Source organism: Helobdella robusta (assembly GCF_000326865.2).
Source record: "Helobdella robusta unplaced genomic scaffold HELROscaffold_57, whole genome shotgun sequence".
NCBI lineage: Eukaryota > Metazoa > Annelida > Clitellata > Rhynchobdellida > Glossiphoniidae > Helobdella > Helobdella robusta.
The window spans coordinates 85,887-104,244 of record NW_008705311.1 but is presented as its reverse complement, the minus strand read 5'-3'; the positions used below and the strand labels follow the sequence as shown (position 1 = coordinate 104,244).

The 18,358-nt window shown below is 34.3% G+C and overlaps 2 protein-coding genes across 2 annotated transcripts; one reads left to right on the top strand and one right to left on the bottom strand.

Annotated features, from left to right (window-relative positions):
- Positions 1-10,853: 10,853 nt before the first annotated feature.
- Positions 10,854-12,546, top strand: HELRODRAFT_179802 (hypothetical protein; the record flags this gene model as incomplete). The annotated part of the gene is made up of 5 exons (XM_009028617.1): positions 10,854-11,041; positions 11,271-11,274; positions 11,429-11,490; positions 11,951-11,998; positions 12,375-12,546. 5 exons carry the CDS (start codon positions 10,854-10,856, stop codon positions 12,544-12,546), a joined length of 474 nt encoding a protein of 157 aa, XP_009026865.1.
- A 2,820-nt stretch (positions 12,547-15,366) lies between these two features.
- HELRODRAFT_102774 (hypothetical protein) lies at positions 15,367-18,059 on the bottom strand. Its single transcript, XM_009028616.1, has 6 exons — positions 17,961-18,059; positions 17,499-17,665; positions 17,157-17,410; positions 16,463-16,632; positions 15,951-16,124; positions 15,367-15,501 (listed from the first exon to the last, which is right to left on the bottom strand). Exons 1-6 carry the CDS (start codon positions 18,006-18,008, stop codon positions 15,421-15,423), a joined length of 894 nt encoding a protein of 297 aa, XP_009026864.1. The 5' UTR covers positions 18,009-18,059; the 3' UTR covers positions 15,367-15,420.
- Positions 18,060-18,358: the final 299 nt, after the last annotated feature.

Genomic DNA, 18,358 nt, shown 5'->3' with positions numbered 1-18,358 from the left:
TGGATCCGGCGAAATCGAATCTTACCGAATCTCTAGAGTTGGATCCGGCGAAATCTAATTATTTGACGATTCGGATTCGAATCCGGATTCTAAACCGTCGCATCCCTACTAACCACACCAACAAAGCCATCAACACCAACTTGGATTTTCGTTCAGTGACTTCCCGTCCCTATTGAAATCCTCCCAGGCCTCAGTCAGCACCTTTGGGTATGAGCCCTTCAATAAGCTCACCCTAATTTGCATAATTTATTATTTTATTGCAAATATTAACATAATATATTATAATTAACCGACAAATGATTCATCATTCAGCTAATAATCAAAATATAAACAAGAATTACTTTTTAAGGTTGACGAATGTATCAGCATATCTACGCTTGTTCCCATTATTCATGTAGCTACTGAGCTCGCTGCAGGGGCACATTAACATATCATTAGCATAAAATTTGCATATTATTGGCATGAAATTAACATATTATTGGCATAAAATTAACATATTATTTGTGTGTGCGTGTGTGTGTATGTGGGGGGGCCGTTGATACCTCCGTCTGAATCATACAATTAAAGAGAGGGGGACTGACATTTGATATATAGCATATAATTAGCATATAATTAACATATGATTTGCATAAATTAACATGTTGCTACTAACAAAACATAAGCATACACTTAGGATAAAATAATATTAACATAGAAGAGGTTAAACATAACAAACACAAAATTAGCATTTCATTAATTTGCAATCTATATATAAATAATAATTATTATTATAATTTAAATAAATTATAGCTATACAGTACTGATAATTATGATAAAAAATTACCTGGAGATAATTATCTCTGGCAATATCTCTTCAAATTTTTTTGGCAGCGACGAGTTAATCACCTCTTCACCTTCGACTGGCATAATCTGATGATGATGATAATAACGATGATAATAATTATAAATGATGGTGATGGCGATTTCACCACTATCATCACCGATCATAGTACTCATTTTCTGAACAATCATTCTTTCATTTGTACTGTCATTATCATCATCATCATCATCCCCATCATCACCATCCAATCACCTTCTACCTCACCGTCCACATCATCACCCTGACCTTCAAAGCACAGATGTCTCCGTTGAAGTTGACCTCAAACACCTCCCCGAAACTGCCCTCACCGATTTTTCTCACCCCTTTCACAGCCCTGGCAAAGATGATGATAACAACGATAAAGACGATGAAACTAATGACGTCATCATCATTTATAATAGAGATGTACCGAACTGTGAATTTTGGCCAAAGGCTGCTGAATAGTTGGACCACAATTCAACCGAGGCCAGAGGGCAAAGATAAAAAATCCAAAAAATTTTTAAATTTTTAGAGCGAAAAACAAGTTATTTATAGGAAGATGAGACAATTCACGTTTATAATAATTCATATAATAATTCATATAATAATTCATATAATAATTCATATAATAAATTATATAATAATCCATATAATTCATATAATAATTTATGTTCTTAATAATTCAAGATGACATTCAGTCTCTCGTTCAAATTCAGAAACTTTAACCGCTCTGGTGGCCAAAATAAACTTTCCACTGAGAATTATTATCACCAATAAACATTCTTAAATCTCAAAAAAGTGTGGTTTGAACGAAAAAAGCAGCACTATTCGTCTGTTCGGCTATTAAAAATGGCCAAAAGGCGAGTGTCAAACTTCAGACCCCGAACATTTGATCAGTCTCCAATTTAAGATGACCGCTAATTATGACGTCATCACTCGCAATGATTACAAACGACGGCGAAGAAACCAACAATGACGTCATCGTCGTCTAGAAATAATGAGTGTTACAAGGCTCAATCACAAAGCAACATTAAAAACTACTACTGCTACTACCTCTTATTGAAGAGGTGAGTGAATGACAAGGGCTTAGACTGCTTACAGATCCTTAATATTTCATCATAGGCTTGCAATGGTTGTTGCAGTTGTTGTTGTTGCTGTTGTTGTTGTGGCAGTTGTTGGAAAATCGGAAATTGCTGGGAGAATCGTTGCGAATAGTGCATCTGCTGTTGCTGCTGAAGTAAGGTGTTGACAACCTGAGAAAAATTAACGATGAAAGAAAAAACGTCATTTTGCTACAGAAATTAATAATTCATTCAAAAAGGTTTCGATTTCTATGGCACGTCAGGCAGACATACACGACGAAGGTGCCAAAAATCAACCCATTTTCATCCTCATCATCACCATCATCATCTTCATCCTCATCTTCATCATCACCCTCTTCACCCTCATCATCACCATCCTCATCTTCATCATCACCATCTTCATCATCACCATCTTCATCACAACCAACGACGAAAAAAACCACCAATAGCATTAACTCCAACGCACACTTACCGCAAAAGAGTTAGACAGAGTTTTGTCCTTGCCACTGTCATCATCTTCACCATCATCGTCATCATCTTCACCACCGTCGTCGTCATCATCATCATTTTCATCATCATTATCATCATCCTTACCACTTCTAACCCCATGGTATCGAACATCACCACCATTATTAGTGTTATTATTATTATTTCTATTATTATTATGGAAAGCCTTATCTATTATACTAATCCAGCAGGATTTCCTCCTCCCTACAGACGACACTTCTGAGAAACTCAATCCAGGTGACAGGGCTGCTGGCGATGGTGACAGGGTTTTTGGTGTTTTAGCTCCCGGTGACGTAGTAATTATTGATCTTGATGTTGTCGTCGGATGTGACGTAAGTCGTGACGTAATTGTCCTTGTTGTCATAGAGGCCACTGTCATTGGCGACATTGATATTGCTGATGATGTGATTGTTGTTGTTGTTGTGGTTGTTATTGATGCTGCTAGTATTGTTAGCGATGAGGATAATGTTGTTGTTGTTGGGATGGATGATGTTGCTAATGCTACTGATGATGTTGTCGTTGATGTTGTTGACGATGGCATCGTGGTTGCTGTTGGCGTTGCTACTGCTGATGTTGATGTTGCCGACGATGAAGCTGCTGGCAAAGCTGCTAATGAAGTTGATGTCAGTAACGCTGTTGATGATGTCATTAATGTTGTTGTCGTTGTTGTTATTGCCATGTTTGTTGAGGTTATTGGTGGCGGCGTTGATGACGTTGTCAGTGGCGGCGTTTGCGGCGCTGATGTTAGCGATGCTGTGGTTGGTGGTGGCGATTCAGATCTGGTGAATTTTTGCTTTCTCCTGACTGTGATTGGTGACACTATCGTCGTCGTCAACAATGCGGATGTTGTTGTTGTTGTCTTTGTTGTTGTTGATGTATAATCATTGAATGCACTCTTACTATTGCCACCACCACCACCATCATCATCATCTTCTTCTCCACCACCAATATTATTATTATTATCATCTTCATCTTCGTCATCAGTCGTAACGTGAATATAAATCTCAGATTCGTCAGTGTTGACGACGGAATCATTACCATCGTCACCAACGTCTTCATTATTATCATTATCATTATTATTATCATAATAATTAATATTAATATTATTGTTATTATTATTAATACTGCTGTTGTTGTCACAGGTTTCGTTTTCATTAACACAAAAATATACCCTAACATATTCAAGGTCTTTCGAAAGCGAAACCATTTTCCCACTCACTCTACTATTTTCATCCATTGTGCTAAATAGATCGATAGATGAATCATAATAACTCATACTATCATTATTGTTGTTGTTGTTTTGATTGATATTGTCGTTACGACTGTTAATTTTATTCTTCTCATCATTCTTGAATATATCACCTCCACCACCATCAGCGCCATCACCACCACCATCATCGACATCATCATTACCAGGAACATCTGTTTCTCCATCTAAAATAGGCACCTCCATTCCTTCATTCTCTCGATCTTTCGCTCCGTAATCGTCGGTTTTAACGCCACGGACCTCCCGATCCACTGAGCCGTCACCGATGATGCGATTGCCATCTCCAGCATAGTTAATGTCGTCAGGCAGAGATGTAAAGTCACTTGTCTCCTTATTGTTGACGTCATCGCGTGTCTCCTTGTTGTTGACGTCATCACGTGTCTCCTCGTTGCTGACGTCATCCACGTCTTTGCTGCTATTGTTAATACTATCAGTTAATTTCCTGGATAGACCATTGTTATTGTTATTATTATTATTGCCAATTTTTCTACTATTGGCGTTAATTTTATTGGTGTTAATGTCATTATTATCCCCTAATTTGTGCTGGTTGGTCAACTTTTCCCAGCAGGTGAGATGTTTATCGGGACGAAATGATGGAAAATCTGAAGAAGATGTGCTTAGTTTGGAGTCACAGAGTTTGCCAAATGAGAGGTCGAACTGTTTGGCTCTAGTGATGCGCAATTTTTTCATCTTTGTGACAGTTTCACCGTCTTCCGCACTGCGTTTAGAATATTTCGTCGTCACTTCCAATTTATTTATAAAGACATCGGACTGCAGTTGATGGTGGATTTTATTTCTCCTCAATGTGACGTAACCGGATTGAGATGTGGGGGTGAGGGATTTAAGGGGTGAGGTCACCGTCCCGTCTGAATTATTATTATTTTTATTATTATTCCTATATGTGTTTCCAGTCAAGAAAATGTTATCCTTGAGACCACCGACACAGCCAACACCATCATCATTAATCTCCTCTTCCTCCTCCTCCTCATCATCATTACTCCTATCAACCATTTTTTCACTGAGACCATTTCTCTTACAATTGAAACCATCATCATCATCGTCGCCGTCATCATCTTGTTTTTTTCTTTTTCTGATGTTTACACTTCTGACACGATGATGGTGGCAGTTAGCACTGTCTCCATTTGTAATTCGTAATTTTTGAGTAGTTTTACGATCTTTGGCAACATTTTTGATGTCACCATCATCATTAACATCATCATCATGTATATTTAATTTCGTCATTGATTTGACTTTTGTGCTATCTTTAACTTTGTTAGTGCATTTTCTGATTGGTCGCTTTTTGACCGGGTTATTTATTATGTCTTTCAGAACTCTAGATGGTTTACTTTTAAAAACGAAATCATCATCATCATCATCATCATCTTCACCATCACAATTATTTACATTGAGAGCTGATTTTGAGGATTCATTATTATTATTATTTCTATTACTGACAAAGAATTTATTTTTATTTTTTTCGCTTTTTGTGGTGGTTTTGTCTTCATATTTCATATTAATTTTGTCATTTTTAATATTTCTATGTATGTGGCTTTTAATGTTGTGGTTGTTGTTGTAAATGTCTGTGTTATTGATGCTGTTTTGGTTGTTAGTGTTGTTGTTTTGATTTTTTATAGTTTTGTCTCCTTCTTTATCATTAACTAATGACTAAAGTTGAAAAATAAAGAAAAACTAATTTTAGGGTTTCATCAATTTTTATTGGGTTTAAAATTTAACTCAATTTAATTAGTTCATAATTAATAATGTGAATGCAATAATTTAAAAAAAATAAGTAAAATCCAATTTAACAAAAGTATATCTGTTGATTTGTTAGATTAATAAAGAAATATTATTAATTTAAATAAAATTAAATTTTTAATTAAAAAATTAGTTTGAAAAATAGCTCACCTGGTCAGAAGAAAGCGAACTGCAAATTGAAAAATAAATAAAATTAAGTTAATTAAGTAAAAATAAAAAATATGAATTATTATCATTATTAATTTTTAAATACTTTCATAATTCTATATCTTTCATTTATTTTGATTATTAATTTTATTATGTCAATCATTTGTTATATTTTTATTTTAATATTCATTTAATTTTAATAATTTACATTTTAACAATTTTAAAATTAATTTTACAGTGAAAATATCAAGTAAAAATATCATAAAAATTAATATTAACATATTATTTTAATATAATATAATGATATAATAATATAATATAATTACACTTATTTTATTTAATTTAATAATTTAAATTTTAATTAATAAAAAAGGCAAATATTAGTTTTTCTTCATTTTGAAATTTAGTCATTAGTCAATCAATAATCAATATTATAAATAATTATTATATGATATAAATTATTTATTTATTAATCCTTTTTAAATTATTAAATAAAATAAGCGTAAAACCTGGATGACAAATTAATCCTTTGGGCCTTCTTGCACACTGCCTCCCATCTGTCGTCAATTTTTTTCTTTTCACCTCTGCGGCCGTAACAAAATTGATATTTCGACATAATTTAAATATTTAATTAATTGATAAAGTTAAATATACTAAAAATCAATAGTTTAAAAAATTTTAAATTAAAAAAAATCGAATCATCTATTATCGACTATCACAGTAGCAGAATTTGAATTTGGTGAAAATAAAACAAGCCAAAGAATCAAAAGTTTTGGAAAAATATATGCCTGCAAATAATTTTTCAATTCATCATCATATACACAGAATATATATATATATTTAAAAGGTATATATACTATATATATATACGTATATAGAGTGTATGTATATATTCTCTTTATATATGTCCATCATACACATGGATTCCCACTCTAATCTACAGTTAAAAATATTTGTTAATCGTTTGAGAATCATGGATTTAAATATATATTATATATATACATGTTGAAATCATCTCATTTTTCATACAATTGAAATTTTATTACACAATGGCAATTTCCAAATAATCTTTCATTATCTCCTTATAAAAAGCCCTCTGACTTTTGTGTATTATTATATTAAATTACTAAAATTTTACGTAATTTTCAACAGTTGGTTTTAAAGAATTGATATAGTTTGTCTACGTTTCGAAAAATTTATATTTAAAACGTAGCCTACTATATATATGTATATATATAAATATAAATATATATATATATATATATATATATATATATATATATGTTATATTTATATATGGACTATCTACTAATAAGTTTGGTTCATTTTGGATGTCCGTGGAATGTGCAGTGGAAAGAGATACATTTATCATTTTGTTGCTAGTTTAGTTGTGAATGAACAAATAGCGGATGAATTGTTTATAATGTTGTTGTTAGTCTTTTTGTTGTCATTGTTGTTGTTGAATTTTTTGTAGGGGTTAGACTTGATTTTGTTTTGGTTGAGCTTGACTTTTTCACGCTGTTGTGGTTGAAATTGTTCTCGCAGTTTTCGGTATTGTTTACGTTGTTGTTGAAGTTGTTTTTGCAGTTGTTGAAGTTGTACTCGGATCTTGTTGAATTTGTTTTTGTTGCTGTTGAAATTGTTTTTGCAGTTGTTGCAGTTGTTGAAGTTGCCTTCGTTGCTGTTGATCCTGTTTTTGTTGTGGTTGAAACTGTTGCAGTTTCAATTGAACTTGTTTTTGTTGTTGAGGTTGTTGTTGTTGAAATTGTTGTTGAGATTGTTGTTGCTGGTTGTGTTGATCTTGTTGTTTTTCTTTTTTATCAAATTGCAGATAGCCAAGTTTTTGTTGCTGTTTGACCTCTCTCTTCCGTCTTAACCAAGCACTCAATTCCAGCCACTCGCTTTCCATTTCCAGGTCCCTTTGTGAATGATACGTGATACAAAAAGCTAATTAACCGATAGAGCTTTTCAAATATGTTTGCTAATACAATAAGACAAATTTATTTTTATTTTGAAAATATTTAATTTAGAATTTTAAGTAATATTTCTAAGTCGCCAACTTCAAAACGGTAAATTTCCAAACTGCAAATAAAATTTTACATCTTTCAAATGGAACTGAGCGCGCTACAATTCCTTAAAACGTTGGAATACCCTTGTCACTCCAAGCTCTCGTTCCGGATAGTTCACAGCCGTCTTACGAGGACTTCTGCCACTTACACCAACTACGATTTCAAGTAACAAAATATTATGTGGGACCCATAATGGAGGTTCAATATACTTCTTTTCTTATTATCTTTTTTATTACTCTTTTTTTTCTTCTTCTTCCTTTTTTTTATTGTTAACTATTATTTATTATTATCATTATAAATATTATTATTTCACCTAAATGTAGCGGGCGTCAATTTTTTCTTTTCTTGCAGTTGTGGCTGCTCTCGTGGTTGTTGTACTGGCTGCTGTTGTGGTCGCTGTTGTAGTAGGTGTTGTGGTGACCGTTGTAGCAGCTGTTTTGGTTGCTGCTCTGGCTGCTGTTGTGGTAGCCGTTGTAGCAGCTGTTGTGGTAGCTGCTCTGGCTGCTGTTGTGGTTGTTGCGGTTGTTGTTGTGGTTGCCGTTGTAGTAGCTGTTGTGGTTGCTGTTCTGGCTGCTGTTGTGGTTGTTGTTGTGGTTGCCGTTGTAGCAGCTGTTGCAGTTGCTGCTCTGGCTGCTGTTGTGGTTTCTGTTGTGGTTGTTCTTGCGGTTTTTTTGCCGCTGCTGATTAAATTTTTTTATTTTCTGTAACGTCTTTTGAAATTTACGCATTAGGTTGTTACGTTCTTCCTCCTGCCGCCTCAGTTGCTTTTGAACCATCTTTTCCAGACTTCGTTGCCCCTGACATATCGGCGGTCGACTTTCTGGAAGCGGACCCTCCCGCTGCTCCTGCTGTTTTGTGAGTTGTTCCTGAACGAATTTGTGCTCCTTTGATTGGAAAAATCGCGAAATTGGTGGAAAACCATGCGGTCCATCTGGCGGAAAAAAAACTGGCCCACTGTAACGTCCAGTCGGGTGGAGACAATCATCCGACTGATCGGATACATTTTTGGCAGGGGAAAACCTTTTGAAGACGGCACTCCGAGATCGGTCGCGATATGCCGGATTCAGTGGAGTCCGCGGGTCCAGTTGCATCTTCTCGGCGATGTAAAGTTCACTTTGTTGGATATTGAATGCTTCACGATATTCTTGTTGGTGACAGTGTTTTTGAATGGGATAACGAGTTGTTAGTTAAGTAGGCGTGTAGCGTATGTTGTATTGTGTGGATCTGTGTATTATCTATTGTAAGGGTGGATGAGTGAATGAATGAATGGGTGGATGAATGAATGAATGAATGAAGAATGAATGAATGAACCAATAGAATAATTAATGTACACAATACTTTGCGCAGTCCTAGAGAACACGAAAATAAGTCAATAATTTTATAATTTGAATTTATGCTAATAAATAAATAATTGACACTTATACAGATATAAAAACATACAGACATTCAGACGAACATATATATATAGACACATACATATATAGACACAAACATATATAGACACATACACAGACATATAGACACATACACATAGACACATACATATAGACATATAGACACATAGACAAACAGTTGAAAAATAGAGAGGCACACAAACATACAAATAAAGTCGCAGAAACGGGCAGAAAAAATGGAAACACACTTCTAAAAATTCATTATCTTTGAACACGATTGCGCTGTCTGTCAGCGCACATCTGTCATAATTATAATTATAATTATTACTGCTACTGCTACATAATTATTAATAATTATCTTACTATATATTATTAATGTATGAAATTATTACAGGATTGCAATAATATAAACTATAATTTCTTTTGGGTGGTACAGAAAAAAACAGTTGGCGACCATTGTTTTTAAAATGTTTATTTCCAAACTAGCCCAAATGTCTACCCCTTATTTTTAATCATAGCATCAAAAAATTTTCGGGGGTGGGGTGTAAATGCCCCCTACACATCCCTATTTGGCTAGGTAAATAGTAATAAAAGTTTTGACTTTAAATCCTTTTCGATTGGTTTCTGGGAACTAAGTCTCTGGGAATTTGATTTCTGGGAACTTGACTTCTGCATACTTGATTTCTGACTGAATTTCTTTTCGGCGCTCGTGTCAACTGATTTCTTTCTGCTGGCAAGTATTAAAAATATATGTGTGGTGTAATCAGTGGCGGATCTAGACAACTTTGACGAGAGGGAGCCAAAATTTTGAAAATGTTCAAAATTTTACGGAAGGAGCCAAAATTTTACGGGAAAGGGCAAATTTTTTTTTGGGAGGGGGGGTGGGGTCAGGATTTGTAATAGTGTGGCTGACGATGTATTTTTTGCTTATCATGTTGAATTTTTGGTCGATTTTCTGCCTAAAACGGTTCTTTTTCTGACTATTATTAAAAAATTGCTCACAACGGGAGGGGCACTGGCCCCCCTAGACCCGTCATTGAGTGTAGTGGTTTATTTAGATGCCAGTGACGGATGTTGCAGGGACGGGATTCGAATGATCAGAGATCCCTGCCTACCATATCAGCATGGTGTCTCAATAACCATTGCTAACACCATCACTAGTATTATAATAGTTATCAATTAAGATACTACATAATTATTAATATTATCATTATTATTAATAATATATAAAAAAAATATTAGTTTGATTCATAATACAATGGATATTTCAATTGATTTTATGGGCAGTATTATAAATATCACTTTTATTATTATTATTATAATCATTATTATCGATTAACGACCTTGTAGTCATATTGACCGGATCCTCCTTATTTTTCGAGACAGGTGAAGCGCTCTTGTGTTGGCTAAGTAATTTTATTATTATTATTATTATTGAGTTTATTATTATTTCTATGATTATTTTTTAATTTATTATCAATAATATTCAGTAGGGCAAGCAGAAATTAGCTGCGGTCGGGGAGTTAAACGTAAAAAAATGTGAAACTTTTTATTGTTTATCACTGATTTTTCAACTAATTTCTATATTAAAGTAAATGGTTTCTTCTAAAATTTTCCATAATTTCTCTGTTGTGGCGGGCTGAAATAATTTACAGTCCAAATTTTTAAAAGTGGTTTCCTTAATTTTAGCCTTAAACTTTGCAAAATTTTTAACTGTGGGTGTCGTTTCAGCCGGATAGTAACCCCTTAACTAACCTATCCCGACGGGGACAGTTAAAGTTTTTTGGTCACATCATGCGGAAGGAAAGAATGGAAAATCTAACAACTACTGAAAAGATTGCAGGGAGAAGGGATCGCAGTCAACAACGAATAACATTCGTGAAGTCCTTGTGTCACTTGTTGAATATCACCACATTTCAACAACTACAAAGTGTTCAAGATCGGGTTTTGTGGAGGTCGATGGTCGCCCATGCCATGAAAGGGTAAGGCACGAGAAAGAAGAAGAATCTATCCCTCTATAAAAATTTTATTTGGCAATAGTACAGTAGATCACGTTACAGCTGTATGTGCGGACTACCTTAACTAAACAGTGAATTTAAAGAACGATATTAATTATATATCTGGAAACTGAAACACAATTCATAAATTTGTCATAATAAAAAATAAATTAATAAATAAATATATTAATTAATTAAATGAATCAATAAATAGTAAGGTAATGCTGTTAAATTACTCTGACAATTAATATATAATACAACGTATAATAATCTAATATAATATATAATAATAATGTATAATATAATATAATAATTATATATTATTATAATATAATTAAATATGATCATTATTGTCTCCTTGCAACTTCGTAGACGCCGCAGTCAAATGGCAATCCCTCCGGTCCTGACCACCCTCCCCTCTGGGGGGACCTAAGGTTCCGGGATGCCAGCTGCTGGCCACATACGTTTTGTATGACGACGATGAATGTGTGAAGAATCCGTAATCGCTTAATAATAATAATAATAATTAATAATAATTAATATTTTTACTATTATCAATTTAAATGTTTTTTTATTAATATTATTAATAACATTTTTAATTATTAAGTTAGTTAGAAGTTATTTATTTGCGTAAAGCAAGTCAAAAGTTGTTATTGGAATTGAAATATCATATTTCTAACGCCATAGTAGCGGCGAAGGCCGGCCAGCTAGCTGTATGAAGTTGGCTAAATCGAGCTAACTCACTATCCACTAGGAGTGATAACCACAATAGAATAGCTAAAATACTTGAAAAAAGGCAATACGCAAACTATCACAGACTGTAAACAAAAGATGTCAACAAATGTTCCGGATGACGTCATCGTAAAACTATAAGATTAAAAATTTTAAATTTAGTTTGAAATCTTTGGAGCTGCAGATGTACCTTGCCCTTCTCAGTATCTGGTTGGAAGGACAAATCTGTTTCTTCAGAATGCCACCGGCCAGTCCGAAACTATTATTTTGAATGTCTTAAGATTCTCCAAAATGGCCTAAAACGTTACCAACCTCCTATAATATCTTTTCAGAATGAGAATAATTCTTTTGAAATTTAATGAAAACTTGTTCACTGCTTCCAATTTGTAATATCTGCAATATAACTGGTTAAAATATCTAGCAGAGGAGCAATGCAGTATAATTTTTATGTCAAACTCAGATTTATTTCATTGGCTGACTTAATTAAAGATTATTCATTAGATTATTCGCTTTTTAAACATTTTTATTCATTGCGTTAACCGATAAAATTATTAATTTTATAAAAATGTGAATAAAAATGATTTAGTCAGGGATTATGGGGGGGCATCAGGGTTATCGAATGCGTTTCTCTGTTTTGCATAATTAAAAGCGAGCTTGGGTCAGAGTTGTTGAGGACGGTGCGAAAACTCAAAAGACAGAGCAACATGTGGGATCGAATTTTCCTTTCTGGGCATAAGACGTATAAAGTTTTTTTTTGACATACTTTTATTTTTAAAAAAAATGAAATAATAATAAAAAAAGAATTCAACACATTATTACTATTTATTAATTAATTATTTAAAATGTATTCTATTACTATTTTTATTTCTAAAAAAAAATGAAATAATAATAAAAAAAGAATCAGCACATTATCATTATTAATAATTAATTAAATTTATTCTATTATTATTAAAAATAAACCACCAATAAATGGATAACTTTCCGAATGAGAATTTCGTAGATTGTAATTATAAATAACAATAAATGGCATAGTCATTTTAACCAAATGCAACAAAAGATTGTACGCACACACACACACACACACACGCACACACACATATACACAAACATACACACACACAAACACACGTACACACACACTAACATACTACAGAGATACATTGTTTTACGTTTTCAAGGCAGATTAATGAAAATTAAAAAAAAAAACACGAAAAAAAAACAAATTATCAGTATTCAATTAATCGACTACTAAATTAGTTACACGCGCGCACACACACACGCACGTACACACACACGCACGCACACACAAATATTTAAAGGCTTTTGAAATAACATAAATATATGTATTTCTAATATAGCTAATGTATGTAAGTTGTATAAATAATAGTAACCATAACATTTCAATAAAAACCATTTATCAACGAATGATTGAATGAACGAACGGACGAACGAAAGTAAAGGAATAAAAAGAGACTTCTTTCATTTACATCACATAATGTTAATCACCAAGAATTTTACGCTATATAAATTAAATGCGTGTGTGTGTGTGTGTTTGTATGTGTGTGTGTCTATGTGTTGTGTGCGTGTGTGTGTGTGTGTGTGTGGCTACGATAAATCCATACTGAATGTTATACACCAATGAAAGAGAATGAATAACAAAGAAGTATATGAGTAGTAAAAAAGCGTCTGTGAATGAATGAAAGAAAGAATGAATGAATGAGTGAATGAATGAATAGATGAATGGATTAGTTAGTAAATGAATTAGTAGGTTAGTTAAATAATTAATTAATAGCACATAAAAAAAAATGAAAACATAAATATATTTATTTATATATGTATATGTATGTAATGTGAGCCTTTGAGAAACTTGTGTGTGCGTGCGTGCGTGCGTGTGTGTTCGTGTGTGTGTGTGTGCGTGTGTGTGTTTAAAAGATACAAATGTCAGTAACACTGGTCGACCTTTGAAGAAGAATGTATGAATCAAGGAATGAACGAATAAATAAATGACTTAGTGAATGAATGAACACAGGAATGAATGAATTATTTATTTAACGAAAGAATGAATTTATGAATGAATGAATAAACGAACGAACGAACGAACGAACGAACGAACGAAAATGTGAACAAATAGCTATCAAAGAAGTATAAAATTTATAAATAACAAAATGAGTCCTTAGATACCTAAATAACTTTAACAAAATTTCAATAAATAAACAAAATATTCATTAAATAATTAATTAATTAATTATTTATATAAAATAATGTTATGAATAAATTAATAAACTGGCATAATGACCAAGAAAAAAAACATAGATTGTTAAAGTAGTCACCATGGCGATAATGTGCGAAAATAAGTTTTTTTTTAAATGTCTATGTCCATTAAAATGTCTATGTTCATTAAAACATTAAAATGTCTATGTCCATTTATTTGTTGTTGTTACAAATTGAACAAAAGAGTAAACAATAATATAAACAACAACAACAACAACATTAATATAAATTACGTCATCACTAATAACAATAACATCAAAACAATGCCGACAACAACAAAGAATATAAAGAAAAGTTTTTTTTCTAATTTAAAAATTGAGAACTCTTTGGGAAAATACGGAAGAGAGTAAATTCAGTGGTAAATATCAAACAAACAAACACAAACATACTAAATCATACAAATACAAAACACATACAAACAAACATAAACATACAAGCGCCACCAAATTTTTAATAGAATAGTTTAACAAAAAAAACTACCTTGCGTAGCAATATTTACCAAAATTTCTGGTACATATATATAGAAGATGGTATATAAAATGAGATTTCATTGATAGACAGATCGTGCCAAATATGATAATTATGTTATCAGTATAGAAAATCATGGAAATATGTAGCATACATTGAAAAGCTAGGTAGAATAAACGGGTTTTTTGATTGGTTGATTGATTGATTGATTAATTAATCAGCTAAATAATTGATTGATTGATTAATCAGTTGATCGATCGATTGATTGATAAATTGATTGATTGGTTTGGTTGGTTGATTGATTGGTTGATTGGTTTGGTTGGTTGGTTGATTGATTGGTTGGTTGATTGATTTATTGACTGATTAATATTTTTCATTTGGCAAATTTTATTTTTGAAAGTTAATTCCTAGATTGATTTGATTCCTTAACAATCTCCGATTGATTCACAATTGAGTTGATTGATTGATTGATCAATTAGTTGATTAATTAAACGATCAATTTATATGATACACTAATCGATTAACTAATTGGTTAATTAATTGATCAGCTAATTGAATATCGTCCAATTACAGACGGGCCGCTTTAAATACCAAAAAACTACACTGTAGTTGACAGGATGGACTAAATTATCTTTTAACTAATTAAACAATTAATTAATTAATTAATTAATTAATTTGATCAACAGTTTAATTAATTAACTACCTAATAAAAACGAATAAATGAATGAACGAATGATTGAAGAATGAATGAATGAATGAACGAATGAACGAACGAACGAACGGACGAATGAGAAATAAATAAGTGACGAATGATGGATGGACGGATGGATGGATGGATGGATGGATGGATGGATGGATGGATGGATGGATGGATGGATGGATGGATGGATGGATCAGATAGGCATGTGAGCCTGAGTGTAGAAGTCAGGCTCTACCTCCTCATCTTCCGACGGACAGTCCTCTTCCTTGTCCAGCTGGTTGAATGGTTGAAAAAATGAATGAATGAATGAATTAATGAATGAATGAATAAATAAATAAACAACTGAATAAATGAATGAACAAGCGAATGTATCATAAATAAATAAATGTATCATGTATAAATAAACAAAACTAAACTAAACTAACAAATGAACGATTGGACGAATATGTGAACCATTAACCGAATGACAGAATGAACGGACGAACAAATAAATGAATGAATGCATGCATGAACGAACGAACGAACGAATAAATGAATGAACGAACGAACGAACGAACGAACGAATAAATGAATGCATGAATGAACGAACGAACGAACGAACGAACGAACGAATAAATGAATGCATGAATGAACGAACGAACGAACGAATAAATGAATGCATGAATGAACGAACGAACGAACGAACGAACGAATAAATGAATGAACGGCAAAACATTCACGGACTTCATGCAATTCCAGTTCCGTAAAGATCAATTTGAATGCGAATATCCGGATGGGAATGATGAGAATGAGGATGAACGGGAAGGCGAGTGCGGCTTTGGTGGACTTGACGATCCAGAGAATGGCCAGGAAGAGGAGTTGAAGAAAGGTGAAGAGGTTCATCTTCCGTAGTCTTACCTGTGTTTGTGTGCGTGCGTGTGCGCTCGTGTGTGTGCGTGTGTGTGTGTGTGTGTGCGTGCGTGTGTGATATAAAAAAAGTAGCCTCACCTACGGAACGTGTCGTGTGTGTGTGTGTGTGTGTGATGTTGGATGTTAGTGTGTGTCCGTGTGTAATTGTGATCAACATATACACAACAAGCCCGCCATTCCGTCATCACATCCCATCCTCACATCCTCACCATCCCACTTCCGTCATCACAACCCATCATCCCATCCTCATCCTCCCACTTCCGTCATCACAACCCATCATCCCATCCTCATCATCCCACTTCCGTCATCACATCTTGCCCACCGACCCTCTTAACGTATCCAACATCCGGGTGATGTTTGACTGGCATGAAGGCCAACTTGCACCTCTTGACAAGCTGGATACCCGTCATAGAGGCTATCCCCATGTAGAGGAAGATGCCGAACAGGACCGCCAGTGGCACCTGCTTCAACATCGGCCCCATCAGTACGGAAACGCCTGTTTTATTGTTGTGTTGGTGGTGGTGGTTCTCAGGTGTTGTTGTCGTGTTGGTGGTGGTTCTCAGGTGTTGTTGTCGTGTTGGTGGTGGTGGTTCTCATGTGTTGTTTTCGTGTTGGTGGTGGTTCTCAGGTGATGTTTGTTTGTTTGTTGTTGTTGAGGTTTTGAAAATTGTTTGGTGTTGTTTGTTTGCTGTTTGTTGTTGTTGCCTTTGCAGTTTTGGAAGGTTTGTTGTTGTTGTTGTTGGCGTTGTTGTTGTTGTTAGTATTTGGTGGGATTGTGGTTTTGTTGTTTAAAATTTTTGTTTGCATTTTTTTCATCTGTTCGTTCGTCAGTAGGACCACACAACAAAAAATAAAAAATAATAATAAAAATAAACAACAAATAACAAAAAATAAACAACAAAGAACAAAAACAAAGAACAAAAATAAACAACAAAGAACAAAAAAAAGAGCAAAGAACAAAAATAAACAACAAAGAACAAAAATAAACAACAAAGAACAAAAATAACCCCCGCCACGAACCGACTAATAGGTGGACAGCCAGGGACGTGACCCGCTGTTCGACGACCTTGACGAGGTGGGGCTTGACCCCTGGAGCGTGGGTCCTGCTGTAGACGGACAGTGCGGACACGTGCGTGACTGATCGAACGGTGGCAGAGCACATGAAGGGCAGTCCCAGTAGGCCGCAGATGGACGCGCAGAGTCCAGTGACGAAGAGGTCCAAGTGATAGCCCGATCCTTTCTTCAGAAGGCGGTCTTTTTTGTTTACTATCATGCTGTGTGTGTGTGTGCGTGTGTGCATGTGTGTGTGGTGTGTCCGTGTGTGTGGCAACCGATCAACCAGCCAACCAACCAACCAGCCACCTGGTAATCACAGACTCCATATACAGCAGTATGAAAATGAGAACGGACGGAACGATGGCCCCGAACATGAGCCAGGGTGACAGGGTGGTTGAACTTCCCAGAGGGTTGATGACCCACGACCTTTTGTGGGGGGCCGTTGGGGTGAAACCCTCTGGCACGTCCAGTTTCTAGGTCAAAGTCAAATTCTACGTTTAATAGCTGATCACTACTTTTTCTAGGTCAATCCATTATACGAAGTTAAACTTAGCAATAGATTAGTAGGCCATCAGCAAAGGTCAAATTTAAATGTAGGTCAAGTTTAAAGGTGAATGCGAAATTTTAAAATCAATAACAAGTTAAGTAGTTAGGAGGTCGAGATGGTGAGTTCAAAGTTCATGTCACTAACAAGGAAGGACAACTGCAACAACAACAACAGCAACAACAACAACAGCAACAGCAGCAGCAACAACAACAACAAAACACCTCCGTGTACGTGTTGGGTATAAGATAGTCAATGAGGGCCACTACCATTATAGAGATGGGCACTCCGAAGTCCCCTATGGCTCTGCGTGCCTGGATGGGGACAACGACGATGATGACAACGAGGATGATGACGCCATTTTGAATTTTTAAATTCAACTTTATAAGTGGGATGAAAACGAAGCGTAAGCATACAATGAACCAGAGAGAACAAAACTCTCTTAGCTGGTGCTCATTTTCAGTGACGACGACAACAACAACAACGACAACATCAACGACAACATCAACAAACCACAAAAGCAGCATCAAAAACATCAACAAACAACACACATCAACAACATACACAACACACAACAACATACACCATCAACATCAACAACACACCATACACAATCAACATA

What these genes read in the sequence shown, in the direction of transcription:
- HELRODRAFT_102774 (XM_009028616.1), bottom strand. Translation starts at nt 18,008, where the DNA reads ATGGTAGTGGCCCTCATTGACTATCTTATACCCAACACGTACACGGAG. An exon ending in TACCCAACACGTACACGGAG is followed by an intron (nt 17,666 to 17,960) that starts GTGTTTTGTTGT and finishes ACTTTGACCTAG; the next exon opens with AAACTGGACGTGCCAGAGGG. An exon ending in GGCTGTCCACCTATTAGTCG is followed by an intron (nt 16,633 to 17,156) that starts GTTCGTGGCGGG and finishes ACAATAAAACAG; the next exon opens with GCGTTTCCGTACTGATGGGG.